This window comes from Mauremys reevesii, linkage group 1 (assembly GCF_016161935.1).
Source record: "Mauremys reevesii isolate NIE-2019 linkage group 1, ASM1616193v1, whole genome shotgun sequence".
Classification (NCBI taxonomy): Eukaryota; Metazoa; Chordata; order Testudines; family Geoemydidae; genus Mauremys; species Mauremys reevesii.
The window spans coordinates 188,698,555-188,715,615 of record NC_052623.1 but is presented as its reverse complement, the minus strand read 5'-3'; the positions used below and the strand labels follow the sequence as shown (position 1 = coordinate 188,715,615).

The window sequence follows — 17,061 nt, the reverse complement described above, 5'->3', positions numbered from 1 at the left end:
CTGAATGGAGCTCATGGACCACTGGTGGTCCACAGACCACAGTTTAAGAACCTCTGCTTTGGATGTTATAAATTCTAGTAGCTTTGGTGCTAGTGTCTGCTTTTATTTAACTTTCTATTCCACTGCTTTGCATAGCACAGGCTTTTGCAGCTTGTCTGTTAATTATGTACAATAGCTTATCTAAGTGGTTACTTTTTGTTAGATTTTAACTGTGTGCCCACATCCTCCTTGGGGGAGTCTTCACACTGAAGTCTGATTTTAGCTGAGCTAAGTTGTAGCTGAGGGACAGTTTCTCTGAGGCACTGTTGCAAGACGTTATGCTTCTGTGAGAGGTCAGTAATCTTAATTACTTCTCCTTTAAAGTCACTGAGATGACGATAGAAAATGCCATTTAAATAGCCGTGTTGCACACAAGCGCAGGAGGGAGGGGATTGTGATGCCCATCTATGACCAGAACTAGGCAGTCCAGGACCGAGATTGTTTCAGGCAAATCAAAATAGTCATAGAATCATAGAATCATTGGGTTATAAGGAACCACAAGGGTCGTCTAGTCCACCTGCTGCCAAAATGCAGGATTTGTTGGATAAACCATCCAAGACATTCATGGGCATCATAGTGAAAAAGAATGAGCAATGAGGATTTAGGAACCAAGTGAGAACAGAAATTGCTTCTAGCCTAGTAGTAATAACGACTTTGAATAGAACTTTACCTAGAGTTTGGTTAAAAAAGAGCACCCTAGAATATTATTCAGAGGTTTTTTGGGTTTTCTGCTGGGACAACTGGATCTGGTGTGGTTTTTGTTTTTTAAAGGAATTTAGAATATTTCATGGTTCAGGCTGATAGTGATTGAAAGCTTGTTCCTCTGCATTGGCAGTTTGAGCTATGGCAGGGGGTGGGCAAACAATGGCCTGAAGGCTGCATCCGTCTTGTCTGACATTTTAATCCAGCCCTCGAGCTCTTGCCGGGGTTAGGAGCTTTCTCCGCTCCGGTGCGCCAGCTGGGGAGCGGGTTGGGGGCTTGCCTTGCTCCACTTCACACGGCTCCTGGAAGCACTCCACATGTGCCCCCTCCCCAAGCACCGGCTCCGCAGCTCCCATTGGCTAGGAACTACAGCCAATGGGAGCTGTGGGGGCAGTGCCTGCTGACTGGGCAGCACGCATATGGGTGCTGCTGCCTATGCTGCTCCTTTTCTGTGACCAGCTGACTCTACTCCAGGGCTGACAATCAGATACCTTTCACCAGCACTAAAATTCATTAAAAGTGGAACAAAATATTAGCAGTGGCATTCTCCTACTGCAGTATCAATACAAATGGAAGGAACAAAGCATGTATTATAAAGGCTTTATCCGGCTGCTATGATCAAGTCTAAGTGACAGTTACAATTTATTTTAATGTTGTGGTAGAAACAAATTTAGTTAGAGTAGAGTAAACAATACAAACCCAAATCTGAAAATAGTCCTTTGTGGTTTTTCTTTTTTAAATGTGTTAATTTCAGCTATATTTGGTCCCTTTTTGTGTTTTGCTTTTCATAATAGGCTAAACTATTCAGGGAAAGTAAATCTTAAAAGTCACAAACAATTTTTTTTCATTTAATGCATAAACATCCAAAAAAGAAGCAGAAACAATATTATTTGATTCCAGCTAAGCAACGTTGTTCCAGTTTACAAGGGATAAACAGTGAGGTGGCAAAATTTGCAGATGATACAAAACTACTCAGGATAGTTAAGTCCCAGGCAGACCATGAAGAGCTAGAAAAGGATCTCTCAAAACTGGGTGACTGGGCAACAAAATGGCAGTTGAAATTTAATGTTGATAAATGCAAAGTAATGCACACTGGAAAACACAGTCCTAATTATACATAAAAAACGATGGGGTCTAAATTAGCTGTTACCACTCAAGAAAGAGATCTTGGAGTCATTGTGGATAGTTCTCTGAAAACATCCACTCAATGTGCAGCACCAGTCAAAAAAGCTAACAGAATGTTGAGAATCATTAAGAGAGGAGTAGCTCATAAGACAGAAAATATCATATTGTCGCTATATAAATCCATGATACACCCACATCTTGAATACTGCATGCAGATGTGGTCACTCCATCTCAAAAAAGATATATTGGAATTGGAAAAGGTTCAGAAAAGGGCAACAAAAATGATTAGGGGCATGGAACAGCTTCCATATGAGGAGAGATTAATAAGACTGGGAGTTTACAGTTTGGAAAAGAGCCAACTAAGGGGGGATATGATAAAGGTCTATAAAGTCATGACTGGTGTGGAGAAAGGTAAATAAGGAAGTGTTATTTACTCCATCTCATAACACAAGAACTAGGGGTCACCAAATGAAATGAATAGGCAGCAGGTTTAAAACAAACAAAAGGAAGTATTTTTTTCACAAAACGCACAGTCAACCTGTGGAACTCCTTTCCAGAGGATGTTGTGAAGGCCAAGACTTTAACAGGGTTCAAAAAAGAACTAGATAAATTCATGGAGGATACGTCCATCAATGGCTATTAGCCAGGATGGATAGGGATGGTGTCCCTAGCCTCTGTCTGCTAGAAGCTGGGAATGAGTGATAGGGGATAGATCACTTGTTCTGTCCATTTCTTCTGGGGCACCTGGCGTTGGCCACTGTCGGTAGACAGGATACTGGGCTGGATGGACCTTTGGTCTGACCTAGTATGGCCATTCTTATGTTCATTTTCAATCATTCACAACCATCCTGTCGAGCTAAAATATATATGAATTGAATAAATTCAGGAAAAATCATCTGCTCATGATATTTCACAAGCCAATAATAAGGCTACTTTTAAAATAAATAATTAAATAATTTCGCAAATTATTAGTTGCATTGTAGCAAATGGTTAGTGAATTGATAAGGCTGAGTTGGTGCTTTCATTCAAACCCTGGTTTTCAGGTGTTTGAAATTGTATTAAAAAAATTGCCTGATGCATGAGAAGTTTCAGCACAGGGTCTCAACCCAGATACGTGTGTGTGTGTCTTGCAGGAGAAAATTGTGAAGAAAATCCATTTAGCTGTTGTCTGAGTGTGAATATTATTTTACATAAAATATGTATTAAGGGAATTGGTGATATTTCTTACACTCAGATATCAGAAATGTAGCTTTATTTTGTTTGTTTTTCTGTGCACCAAACATTAGAGCTAGTCAGAAAAATGGAATTTTAGATACTAAATGATGCTGCCATTCCAAATGACATACTCATTCGTGTAACGCTTAGGAGGGTGGCCTCCATGGCATATCCCTTCCTTGACTCCAACATACTAGCACATGAGCCAGATCCTAAATCATTATAGCTCCATTCAAATCGAGTAACCTTTTTGCCAGTTTACACCATCTGAGGCTTTTGACCCACTGTATGTGTGCTGTTGTACTGATTGTTTAGTTCAAAGAGGCTGGATCCTAAGCTGTTCTCTTTTCCTCCATACCCCGAACTGAAGAGTGTGCTTACATTTAAATGCAAGGGTGATCATTCTCAGTCCACACAGATTGCCCAGAAGAAAACCTCTGTTGTAACATATTTGTGTTGCATCAATACCACTGGTTTTGTTTCAAACTATAAAAGTGAAAGTAATTCATACATTCACATACTAATACTTGCAAATGTATTAATATTATGAATAAACATTTCTATGCATCATAGGTGCATGGTGCCCTACACAGATGATAAAAAACATGGTCTGTGCAGCAAAGAATTTGCCTTGATCTTGCAAATAATAATGCCCATTTGTACAGTTACGCTCAGTGTCCAACTGACATCTTATGCACAGATGCAACTGTTTACAGGATCGAGTGCTAAATTAGACAACTGTAGGCCATGAAGTTAAACAAAGGTAGGGAATGGTTTGAGAGTTAAAACAAAAAATGAGTCATCGTGAGTGAATCATAAAAGTTTGATCATTTTAAAATAAAGACTTCCCCTCATTCTAAAAGAAGCACTTGCAGCTTTGAAGATTCTCTCGCCTAAGTGGCTGAAGCAGCTCACCTGTGTGATTCTGGAATTACGGTAAACAAAATGCTCAGCAATGCTGTGTTTAAATATCTATCGTCATATTGCAAAACAAAAGGTCTTTTCAGTGCAAACACAAATCCACTTGTTGTTAGTTATTAGTTTATTGCTGTAGTGCCTGGAAGCCACAGTAGGACAGGGTCCATATTGATCAGTGCTTCACAAAAACACACTAAGCCACAGTACCTGTTCTGATGAGCTAATGGACTAAGTCTTGATCCTGCAATGACTCTGTATGGGCACAGCAGTGCAACCATCGGGATCCCCATCAATTTTTAACCAGCTATAGTGGTGTGTTCCCACATAACCAGTTGCAGGACTGGGACCTAAATGGAAGTGATGCTGTCAATAGGATGCTCCATATGTCTGAAAACTGGGACCCAAAGCATACTAGATAATCCACATAGAACATGCCAAGTATTCCATTTAAAAATTAGTTATAGTTTTTGCATTGAGATATCACAAATATCACCAGTTTCCTTAATAATAAAAATTATGCTCAGCCACAGCTAAATGGATTTTCTTCAAAATTCTCCTCTTCAAAACACATGCTTCTAGGCTGAGAATCTGTACTGAAAATTCTCATGCAGCAGGTCATCTTTTAATGAAATTTTAAGCACCCGAAAATAGCACATTTGAATGAAAGCACCATCTCATTCTTAATGATCAGTACTTCAACATTTGCTTTAATGAAGCTTGCAAAAGTAATTTCTTTAAAACAAAAGTCTCTTTATTTGCTTGTGGAGTATCATGAGTTATATGATATGTTACTAAATAGCATTAAATGCAACATGCCTTATTTCTCTGAAGAAAATAGCAAATAAACAAGACCTCGTTTAAAAAGTTGTGATCATTTGCAGCAAACAGCTGTCCATTCTGTTCTATTACAGAGGTGGCAGCACTCTTACAGAAATTAAAAACAGGAGAGTTTACTAGCCATTCCCAGGGTTATTCCCATTAATGAATGTAGGTGCCCCATCAAATGATGTAAGATTAGACCCTGAGCATTCTATACATACATTTGCCTCAGTTTTCAAAATGGGATGCAATGTGTCCAGGTTCTTACTGTCAGAGCACTCTGTGCTGCTGCTTTAGAATATTTGACTGATAAAAAGATCCAATAAAAACATAAATTAAAGAATGGATGGATACTGCTACTACTAATAAAAAAGTCAGCTGTAGAGAGATTGACATTTATTTGTGAAGCAAGTTTCTTTATTTTCATGAATGCTTTGTCAAAGCTGGATGTAACTTTTGCTGATGTGCCTTCTTGAGGGGTCAGAAAAAATATCTGAAATAACCTGACAAAGGGTCTTTTACAGAACATTTATTTTTAAGGGAAGCTGATGATTTGTTTCATGTTCTAACTTTGCTCTTCTTTCAAAACAGGAAATTATTTGGGGGGACATACATAGTGACCCATTATTCCAAGTCATCATCATTAGCTTCATTTTGTGCCATTTGCCCTAATCCCCTCCCAACACATGGCCCAGATGTGGCCAATTCTGGCTGAGTTCCTTCTTTTCCTAATTAAAGTGGTTCAAGGGCCAGGTAAGTGTGGAAGATCATTAAATGAATGTAATACTGTGAGTTCCAGAGGACTGATAAGTAGTCTACTCTTTCAACAAGCTGTTACTCTAAAATTGACAAGGGGAAACTACTGAATAAAGCAAGCCACAGTACAAACAAAGGAGAGGCCCTACTACAAAAGTAAAATAAACTTCACAGACAGATTTGGCCAGAAGTAATGTTGCTACTTAATGTGAAAGCAGAAGAGTGGCACAAATTAGGATTACAGTACACACAATCTTTCTGCACCGCTGGACTGCCACAATAAGGTGCTGCTGGATAGGACTGCAGCACAGATAACACGAAGGCCCCATCTAGAGTACAATTTAATGCAAATCCCCAGGGTTGAAAATTGCAGTATAGACAGGACTTTTCTGTGTCCCCGTAACTGCACTAATGCTGTGGGCAACCTGGGTTTTTTAAGATTGCTACAGGTATATGATTAGGTTCCATCTATATTACAGGGTTTTTTTTTAGCTGTGTTATAACCAGGTCCTCCTAGGAATTTCCTTCCTTTCTTGAGTGATTCCCTCACCCTACCACTTTCTCAAAGCCCTCTATCAAGGTGAACAAAATTCCTTGGCAGTAGAGGCTTTCATTGTGTCTTTAGCTCACCACCATGAATCAATACAAAGCACCACATGGCACTGACTCCAGGGCACACCCAATTCCTGATGACAAGGCAAGCAGGAGACTGGGCATGGAAAAGAAACACATTTTTTATGTGGCCGCACAGAGCACTAACATAGAGTTGCCAGCTCATTGGAGAAAATCTTGAGCAGCAAGTAAGTGAGAGGAGTCAGGCTTCAACTTCATAGGGTCTTTAAATGGTGACCGAGGCCTAGGATCTACAGTAGCAAGGTGCTTCCATAGAAGGTGGGACCAGTGAGGTCAGTCCTGGAAACTCATGTCGCTCTGGCACATCTCAAGTTCTCAGCTAATTTTTAAACCATCAGGGCCGGCTCCAGGCCACAGCGCGTGCTTGGGGCGGCATGCCACGGGGGGCGCTCTGCCTGTCGCCGGGAGGGCAGCAGGTGGCTCCGGTGGACCTCCCGCAGACGTGCCTGCGGGAGGTCCACTGGAGCCACGGGACCGGCGACCGCCAGAGCGCCCCCCACGGCGTGCCGCCGTGCTTGGGGCGGTGAAATTACTAGAGCCGCCCCTGTAAACAATTTACCATAAATATACAAAGAAGTGTCCAGGATCTGCTGCAGGAAGAGGTTTTAATACAATATGGGAGCAGAGATGTTTGATCTTAATGAAATTAAAACTCCATAAACTATAATGGCAGCTTGAGTGATGTTTTCAATTCCTCTCTTCTTCCCATGTAGCTGACAGCACAGTGTCTGCAGTGGTAGGCACCAGGGCTGTGCTGAGATGCCCTAACACCTCGGTGTCATCTCTGATTTTGGTAATATGGAAAATAGGACCAAAGAGTGGAAGTCACTGCTTGTTGGCATATAGAGCTGATGCCAATAAGACAGACAGAACAAACTGCAGTGAGAGGATGACTTGGGAATCTAGTCCTGATCATGACCCTGCCCTTCAGATTCACCCTGTGCGACTTGCTGATGAGGGTAATTACACCTGTGAAATTGCAACTAGTGATGGGACTTTTTGCCTAGTCTCTGCTCTCACTGTGTTAGGTAAGAAACACCTTGTGTGTCTTGATTTTTATGACTAAAATGAAGGAAAGCTCTGTGGAGCTCAAAAGCTTGTCTCTCTCACCAACAGAAGTTGGCCGAATAAAAGATATTACCTCACCCACCTTATCATAATTCATGTCACTTGACTTTTCCTTCTTGGTACTTTCCTCTCAGATAATGGCTAAGTTATTGTCTGTTCCCTGCCTCTTCTTAATCTGACTTTTTCTCTGTCTACTCAAGGGCAGAATATGTATTGCTGGTGTCTAGACTGAATAGTTCCATGTGATTCCTTCTTGTCCTGCCCACTTCCCTTTCATATTGTCAAATTATGAATTCTTCCTACGTATTTATAAAAATTCCAGCTGTGATTTTTACCACGCTGTGTTCTCATCAGTCTGTGTTTTGCTAATAGTCATACCCCTTGTTGTAATCACCGATTCTAAAGCCAGAAAGAACCACTGTGATCATCCAGTCTGATTTCCTGTAAAACACAGGCTATAGAATTCCCCTGAAATAATTCCTGTTTGAGCTAGAGCATATCTTTTGGAAAAGCATCCAATCTTGATTTAAAAATTGCCAGTGATGGAGAATGCTATGCCTTTCCTCTAGCTGCCTCCCCACTGCCATCATCATCATCTATTTTTGCTGTAATCTTCATGCACAAAACAAAGGGGATCAAGACTTTCAAAAGCGACTAGTGATTTTCAGGTGTCCGATTTAGGCTTTTTAAGGTGTCTTGACTTTTCAGAAGGTGGGTGTTCAGTGCATTCTGAAAATCCAGCCCCTTTAAGGTGTCTCAGTTTGGGCACCCAAAAACCGCTAGTCACTTTTGAAGGCTTTGGTAGGGGAATTTTTTCCTACTGCAATAAAAAAAAACTAATCCAACTGTTTTCCCTCCTCTCCTGCAGTCCCTCCTGTGGTGACTCTGACTCATGATATCAATGGGATCATTGTGTGCCAGGCGTCTGCAGGGAAACCAGCTGCAGAAATCTCATGGTCCCAAGGGAATGGTCACAGCATGGAGAACAAAACTCATCACACCAATGGAACGGTGACCACACTCAGCAGTATGCCTCTGATCAACAGCATCAATGATCACCTGACCTGCTTAGTTACCCATCCAGCCACGAACCAAACCCAGACTATAGAACTATCATCAAGTGAGTACCACTTCTCTGTAACTGGTTTCTGTTATCTGGTAACGCCATGTACATCTCTACTTTATCAGTTCAGACAAGTGCCAGTGCAAATGGTGAGGGACAAGGAACTTTGCTGAGTTACTTTGATGTGCTACACTGAATGTTTATAGGGGTAAAGCTCTAAAGAAACACTCTATAACAATAGACAAATGGCAAATTATCTATCCGCAACTTTCCATAGAATGTCCGGAGCACTCTAGAATGAAGCTGTTTTAATGGCCCCTGCAACGCTCCTTCTCCTCCTTCACCGATGTAGCGAGAGTTCCCCCTCCTGTTTCAATCACTGGGGACAGCCACAATGTCTTAAGTAGCCACAAATTTGTCACATTGGTTTTAGCAGTGGGATTTGAACCCCACGTGCTGAATTATATCTAGCTATATAGAAAGATCAGCTTAGCACAGCCCTTATTTCTGGCTCAGCCAGGAGACATTTCCTTTGGGCTCGTCTGATACAGCTGCTATCTATTGTCTCAAGGGTTCTTGTCCAATGCTTGAATATGGAAATGTGTAGGGTGCAATCCCACAGCAAGGTCAGCCTCCAGAAAGAGGTCACCACTAGCTGCTTAGAGTCCAATCCTGGTCTCTGCCAATGAGCTGGGCAGGTCTCCACATTACAAACTCCCAACACAGTGGACACCAGAAGACCCTTTGTCACAAATCTGTCCTTGGCAGAGCACCCCCTTCAGGAGTTACATGAGGAGTGCAATTGTGCAGGTTGAATTGCCCCCCCCCGCCGCCGCAGACACTGTGGGATGTATCAGTCTAACAGGGGCCTAACAGTCCTCCAGCTGAGGCCTTTTGGCTGTTTCAGGGTTCTCAGGGTTCCAGGTGAAGCAACAGGACAGTTCACTGTCAGTAAACAAGGTTAAATAAAAGGAAAAGGAAGAAAACATGCAGGCAGCTTTAGTCAGGATATTGGCTCCTCTTACTTCAGAGGGCCTTGGAAGTATCCCAGTCCAAACCAGAGTTCACTGGTCTCTAGTACAAGTCTGTCTCCTTCCCCTTCTTAGCCCAGGGAATCCATGTCTGCCTTCTGCAAGGGCAGGACTCTGCAGAGTGTCAGACCTCTCTCAACAGCCTGTTCCCTTCCCAGGGTTGCCCCCACCTGAGTGGAGGTCCCTCCTTTTAACTCCTCCAGGATTTGCATGTGTGGAGGGGCAGGGCCACTGCAGCCCCAAACAGCTCCTTAACTTCATACTTGCTGGCACAGGGTTTATATACCCAGTCATAGTTCTTTGTTAGAAATCACAGCAGAGAGACCAAGAACCAAACAGGGCATGAAGACTGAGCTATACTCTCCCACCCGAGAGGACAGTCACTTGTCATCAGGGATGAAGCACAATGACAGGGTAGTGAGAGGAAGCTTGATCTGCTGTCTCCAGCACTGAATGTACTTGACTAAAGAGAGACACGGTACACTTGGCATTCCACCCACAAGAATGGATCAGGCTAACCCATCTCCAGGGTGATTCCTGAACATCAGGAGAACCACTGTGATTCTGGGGCTTCGTCAGGATTTAACTCTTCCAAAGACACCATGTTAGATGTCCATCTAGTTTTCAGAGGAGCCTGATGTAAGATATTGTAATAAACTGGCCAGAGGGAAGTGTGTGTGTGTATGATCTCTCTGTCTCATATACCCTAGGAGCAGAGGGAGAACTCCCCTCTCCCTGGCTTGGGCAAAATCCACTAGTTACATAATCTGTGGATTTCTCCATCAAGCATTATAACTTTCATTATATTGGTATCTTGGCAGAACTTTCTGCGGACATGACACTTTCACCCATACTCCGTTATTTCCTGATATGCACCTCTTCGTGTGTCGCTGTTGCAGTTATTGCTCTGATTTTATACCGGACTTTAAAATGCAGAGGTAAGCCATTTGGAACTTAGTCACTTACTGCGTCACGAGGGGTGGAAATGCCCCAGTATCACATTCCCGACTCTGCGTGTTTACAAGGAAATGTACCTTATCGATGACCTGTTTGGCCAGGTTGGGGTTGAGGGAAAAGCTCAGGGCTTCAGTTACTGACCATGTCCAAGACCTATGAAAATGCGCTGAAGAAATAGTGGTGATTTTTCTATAGAACTTTTAAACCAACCCAAGAATTCCACAGCAGAGGTATAATTCTCTGTTAAATTCTATATGTGGCTGAACATTTTTATAGAACAGATATTCTTTATTACAAGATGAGGGGTTTTAGAGTAATTGAATAGAACCTCCATTGGTTTAATTGGCATTCAATCCTATGGGCTTTGTATTAAGGGCTGTGTCCCTGTTTAGATATACGAAAATGTTTCATTACCTCATGGCTTACTTACCTGGTAGGGGGAAATATCCCTTTATTCTGCCACTGGCCATGCCAGATGATGGGAGTGCCCCAGTGCTCTTACTAACTGGATGGGAGAAGTGCACCTATGACATCAGTGATGTTTTTCTCAACCTCTTGTGAATGTTAGAACTAAGTCTGAGGGTATGTCTATACAGCCAAAGCTGTGCATGGGCCAGCCTACCTGAGCTAGCTTCAATCCAGCTAGCACAGGTAACCATAACAGTGAAGACAGTCAGTGCCGCCCAGGCTTCAGAACAGGCTACTGAGCTGAGTATGTATCCAAGGTCTATGCTGGGCTTGTACTGCCTGCACAGCAGTGAAGACAATGTAATTGTAACCCACGTTAGCTGGATTCAAGCTAGCTCAGGTAGGCTAGCCCATGCACAGCTTTTGCTGTGTAGACATATCCTGAGACAAGGGGTTTAGGGTTAAACTGTGTTCAGTAGATATTGTTAATATTTCCCCTGGATGTTTTAGAATGAGGCCAAAAGGCCATTGAATTTCACTTTCACATCCTGCCAGGGAGGTGGGTGGATGATCTGCCGTTAGATTTAGCATCTCTCTCTTCTCTCTACCATTTCCATGTTATCTAAACTCCTGTGATAATTTCCTCCAGCCCTGGGGGCCAGATGTGAAACTTCTGCTTCTACTTAAGATGGAAGCCTCCACCCAATTAGATACGTAACATTTCCAAAGAGAAAATACTCTTTGGATAACCAGGTTCAATTTCTTATTAAAAATAGTAGAGAGGCAGGTTAAGTGACTCCCACAGGTCTATTCACTATGGAATATCCCAGGGCAGAGACCTGAGGTTTGCTTTCTGACTGATACAGTGGTTTATATTTCAAGGGGTCTGTTGCTCATACATAAAAATAGTGTCACAATCAGGATTTGTTACAGCCCATAATGGAGGGCTTTAATATTGCAGGTATTTCCAGTCACTGCAGTTTTAAGACTTAAAATTCTCAACAGTGATCTTTAATCCAGTTTTAACTCCTTTATTAGGGCCTGACCCAATGGCCATGTCAGTCAACAGGAAAACCTCCCATAGACTTCAACATGCATCAGGTCCATATTGAATACACTTGTACTGAAGATGGAATCTAACCTGAGATTATGCTTTGGTATTGACTGGAATGAAGTCAAATGGTTTCAGGGGTATGCTTGGAATAGAAGACAAAGTAGGAGGGGTGAATCAACACTTGGGAGGCTAGTTGGAATGGGAGGTAGCTGTAGCAACAGCTGGAACACAAGAGATGGCTTGAGTACAGTAAAAACAGAAGGACCATGGATTCGGGAGTACCCAAGTGGGAAGGCTTGGTGAAATGGGAAGTAAATAGGAGAGGCAGAGGGACCTAATTTACTCTCCTCTTCCAGAATTACTGCTTGTCTGGTTTCTCTTCCCTACTGAATGTGATTCAGATGATTCCCTCCCCTCCCCCCAGAAGTATTACATTGTAGATGTATTTGTTGAGGCAGGGCCAGAGGAGTGGTGGGGGCAGGTGACAGGCAGCCTAAAGAGAGATGGGACTGGCAGGAACAGAGAAGGTAGCATACAGTGAGAAAAGGAAGAGGCAGCTGCCGAAAGCAGTTGCCACCGAAGGTCTGACATTTGCAATGACATTTGCTTGCACCAATTTGATGGGTGACCCTCAATGGCATACCACTATGGTGCTTTGCTGATGTGCAAGAATGAAGGGACCATTTTAATACCAGTTTTTTCCCACCCTTGTTAGTCATGTTCAATTCAATATCTGCGAGCTTCTCAGACAGCAGCCTTTAATGTTCACATATTCTTACTTCTACTGGAGTGTCTGAACATGTTATAGAAATGGAAAGTAAAACAATCGCAAACCTGCTGGCAATAAAGGAATTCTAACAGTGACAATACAACTGTCAACTAAGCCAAGGAGTTCAGCTGTGTTGAGATGAAAATTTTTCAACTAATAGCAGAGGAAATATAGATGATAACTACTGTGTGTGTGTGTTGTCCCATCAAACCATTTTGATCTGATGAGATCTTATTTTCAGCCTCCTGGTTATCTGGACTGGCAGATGCTGCCACAGTGCCAAAAATAGTAAGTGGAATTTGTTCTTATTTTGGATTGACACATCCAGTTTCATTTTAACTTACCTGGTCTCACACAGCCCCCATATGTCAATTTCTATGTTTTTGTATCATTGTCTATGTGGCTATATATTAATGAAAATGTCTGTGACCTGTATGTTTGTGTCTTTTTTTGTGTGTATGTTTAAAATGCACCAAGTAATTGCTTAATTGTAGGCAAGGGATGTAATGCAACATCTGCCATAAAAATATCATAAATTATTTATTAGAAAAATAATGCAGTTTTAAGGTTGAGTGTTTGAATGCACCGACTTTTGTGAGCTCAGAATTATGGTTCCCATGGCAACCTTAACTCTGCCCTTGTGTATGTAAGCAGTATACTAGGATCTTTGATTCCACACAGGATTCTGCATGACTAACGAGGTGATGCACATTCATAGCATTTTGTTTTCATCTATAGATATAGAAAAGATGCACTTGCTTTCCCTTATATTGTATTATTTGTCAAGCTGTATTATGTCACATGGGCCACTGCTGTGTGATTGTGTAATGAAAGGCCCTGTGGTGGTGCACACATTCTAGGAGAAAGAGGTAAAGTGTTTGTGGGTGCTAGCGCTCTGAACGCTCTGATTTTAGACAGTTAAAATCTAAATATTGACCATAGCTTTTAAATATAATTTCCTTCAGTACAATCAAAATACTAGATAGATACAGGGTGAAATATCTACCAAAGGTTTGGCCCCATTGAAGTTAGTGAAAAAAACTCCCATGGACTCAGTAAGGTCAGGATCTCAGCTTAGGTTTTCACTGTGATTTTGTTGTGGTAGCGATGCCACAGTATCTATAAACCTCGCTGTTTTTTACTCATCATGCTGTCTAGTTTCAACCATCCTTGTTCAGCAACTCTCTGTCATCTTATTATCTACACAGCAGCTCCATTAACCTCTACAGATTAATAACATTCAGAATTATTAATGCACTTGTGCAGGCTGGCAGGGATATATTAAAAACTACAAAGCCTGATGTGGGCAGTGAGGAATAGAGGAAGGTAACAAACTGGCTAAACCCTGAGAGGTGCCGTAACAAGGGTGAGGCGAGTGAAGCACTTGCCTTGTGCGCACAAAGCTGAGGGGCGCAGCTCTACCGCCCAAGCGGGGTGGAGGAAAAAAAAAAGCTGTGATAGGCGGCACTTCGGTGACAGCTCTACCACCGCCACTTCTTCACCGGCGGGTCCCTGAGTCCCCCTCGGAGGGAAGGACCTGCCACCGAATTGCCACCGCTGCTTCATTCATTCTTCGAATTTTTTTGCGCCCGAGGCAAGGGCCTTTGGCAGCAGTTTGGTGGCAGGTCCCTGAGTCCCTCTCGTAGGGCCTCAGGGACCCGCCGTCGAATTGCTGCCGAAGAATGAATGAAGCAGAGGTGGCAATTTGGCAGCAGGTCCTTCCCTCTTGGAGGGACTCAGAGAATTGCCGCCGAATTGCCCCCGAAGAGCCTGGAGCCGGCCTTTGCCTTGGGCACAAAAATTCCTTGTTACAGCTCTGGACCTGTTGAGCTTGCAAAGCTCCCTTTGGTCCATGGGAGTTGCAGGAAATAAGTCGGTGTTCAGCTTCTCTCAGGACCTGGCATAAAGTAAGTAAATTATGAATGAAGAAATATCTTCTTATTCAGGGATGTTTGCATGTGAAAGCAGTGAGGCTACCTATAGAACTAAAGGAAAATCTGGGGAGATTTTTCTTTCTTAATAGTTCTATTCCAGGTCTCTGAGAAAGAGCATTTAGGTAAAATTGCCAAATATTATTTGATTTACTTCTTAACGGGAACAACAATTCTACTTAAGCAGATGCCGTCGTGTTATTTTTGTGCTTAGATTTTTTGTTTTGTCTCACTCTTCTGCTGTTTGTTTGCACCCAATGCCTTTCAGTAGCAGTGATACATGCAGATTTGCTTTGCTGCCTGTTCCTAGCTGTTGTTTTATCTCCTTCCATGTTGGTTACTGTTGGGCCATTACTTTGGAGGTCAGTCTGCTGTCCCTGGCACGTGGAAAGCCTCATGCACAGTTCTTAACCCAGTGTAGCTAGTACCACTCCTGACTCCCTGGGTCCAATCAGTAGCACAATGGGCTGTGAAGCTTCTCAGACAGCAACATTACTATGAAAGTAAAACAGTGACTTCTGTTCATTGTAAATTCCGCGTAATGATGGCAGCAACCTATCAGGGTGTCCCAAGCAAGAGAATTTCACCATACCCTTAGTTATGTTATACTGTTAGTGTTATAAACAAGAAATTAAAGAAGCCCCTCTGTAAAATTAGGATGGAAGGTAATTTTACAGGGTAATAAGATTTAAAACACAGAGGATTTCCCTCTAGGCAAAACTTTAAAGTTACAAAAAACAGGAATAAACCTCCCTCTTAGCCTAGGGAAAATTCACAAGCAAAAACAAAAGATAATTTAATGCATTTTCTTGCTATTACTTCCAATTTGTAATCTTAGATGCTTATTTCAGGTAGGGTTTTAGGAGATGTGTTTTTTCTGCCCTGGTCTCCCTCTGTCCCAGAGAGAACAATAAAAAGAGCACAAACAAAACCTCCCCCCGCAGATTTGAAAGGATCTTCGTCCCTTATTGGTCCTTTTGGTCAGGTGCCACCCAGGTTGGTTGAGCTTCTTAACCCCTTACAGCTAAAGGAAGGATTTTATGCTACCCTTCCCTTTATAGTTATGACAGTTAGCATCAGCATTTTATAAACAGCTTTGCATGTTACTGTTGCAAAGTGAAGGAGAGTTATTGTATCTGTGAAAAGATGCATGCCGGGCTGACCCTGCATTAAATGTCTGTGCTCTTTACAACAATTCTAGGTGGGTGGAAGGACAAGGTCTGAGTAGGAGGTGATTTGGCCAAAAGCTACACCACAGTTTCATGTACTGAGTCATATAGTCTCAGACAACTGCAAATTTGGCTGTCCCAAACCGTGATATCTGGAAGGGGAACAAGAGATTGCAGGGCCTGAACTGAACGGGTCTCATTTTTTCCTGTAATAAGTTGGTAATTTATGACGTGGTGGTGATGGTTGTTGGTATTATCATAGTGTGTAGGCAGGAGTGCTGGAACAATTTGTATAGTGGGGGTGCTGAGAGCCACTGAACCAAACAAACCCTGTATATGATGGAAACCACTTCAAGTCAGGGGGTGCGGCAGTACCCTTAGTTCCAACACTTATGTGTGTAGGAGCCTGAGTCATGGACCAGGTCCTCATTGTGCTGCTGTATTTCTCTCACCCTCAAGGGTCATCATCTCTGCCCCGTCTCTTCATTCAGAGTAAATTGTGATGTAATTTCACATGTCACTGTCCTGATTTCTTCCATTTCACTTTTCACTTTGGTCTGTATTTGGGACGTTGTATAAAAATCTGCTTAATGTATTGATTTTTCTTTGTATTGCAGACTGGGAATAACCTCACACTCACATCCAGGCCTGGGACAGTTAACACAACTAACTCTTCCACCGTGGAAAGTATCTATCAGAATTACAGAGTACAGAACATTCATAAAAATATTAATTCTCTAAAAACACAAAGGCAAAAAGTCTAGTCCTAGCTCAGCTATTGTCTGTATCAAGAATATCTAACACATCCTGGGACTGTTCTGAAATGGGGCTAGAAGCCCTGCAGCACATGTGTATACCTGCTCCAAATGTTCTGTCCTTTCTGTCAGGCAGACTTGGCTTTGCTCCACCTATTGCAGATTCCTCTCTGAGTTGCTGAATTACTTTTATGTGTTTGGCCTTCAGAAACTGAAGGAGTTCTTATTGTCTTCATCAGTCAGGAAAATGGAGGCAGAAAGACAGGTGGGGCTCAACATGTTTTAGTAAATGTTCTCCCTTTTTGGATGGCCATAAATACCTTTGTCTGAAATGATAAGGCCCAAGCTTCAAAAACATTCATCAAAATGTCATGTGTCAGCTGGAGCCTTGGGCATGCAAAATGAATACTTGTGTGCCTAGTTGCCAGCCGACTGTGAAAACGTGGGAGTTGCATTTTGATAGTTGCACTACCCCTGGAATCCTGTGGTAGAAACAAGTGAAACTAAGGACCCCAAAAAATCCTAAGGATAGGGAGCCCCGTATTGCAGAAGTGCAGTACTTGTCTAGCTGGCAGAATTAAAAGAAGTTTTACTAGGTTGAAAAAATTGTTTACATTCAGAATTAGCAACATGGGACTGGTAGCAGCTG

At 42.4% G+C, this 17,061-nt stretch overlaps 1 protein-coding gene across 1 annotated transcript; it reads left to right on the top strand.

Annotated features, from left to right (window-relative positions):
• Nucleotides 1-5,500: 5,500 nt before the first annotated feature.
• LOC120392827 (cell surface glycoprotein CD200 receptor 1-B-like) lies at nt 5,501-17,047 on the top strand. The gene is made up of 7 exons (XM_039517516.1): nt 5,501-5,571; nt 6,921-7,235; nt 8,144-8,395; nt 10,191-10,307; nt 11,994-11,999; nt 12,799-12,845; nt 16,275-17,047. The coding sequence occupies exons 1-7, from the start codon at nt 5,505-5,507 to the stop codon at nt 16,419-16,421; spliced, it is 951 nt and encodes a 316-aa protein (XP_039373450.1). The 5' UTR covers nt 5,501-5,504; the 3' UTR covers nt 16,422-17,047.
• The last annotated feature ends 14 nt before the right edge of the window (nt 17,048-17,061 follow it).

Coding starts and splice junctions, on each gene's coding strand:
- LOC120392827 (XM_039517516.1), top strand. CDS start 5,505: ATGGCCCAGATGTGGCCAATTCTGGCTGAGTTCCTTCTTTTCCTAATT. Junction 5,572..6,920: donor TAAAGTGGTTCAAGGGCCAG/GTAAGTGTGGAA, acceptor CTTCCCATGTAG/CTGACAGCACAGTGTCTGCA. Junction 7,236..8,143: donor CTCTGCTCTCACTGTGTTAG/GTAAGAAACACC, acceptor CCTCTCCTGCAG/TCCCTCCTGTGGTGACTCTG.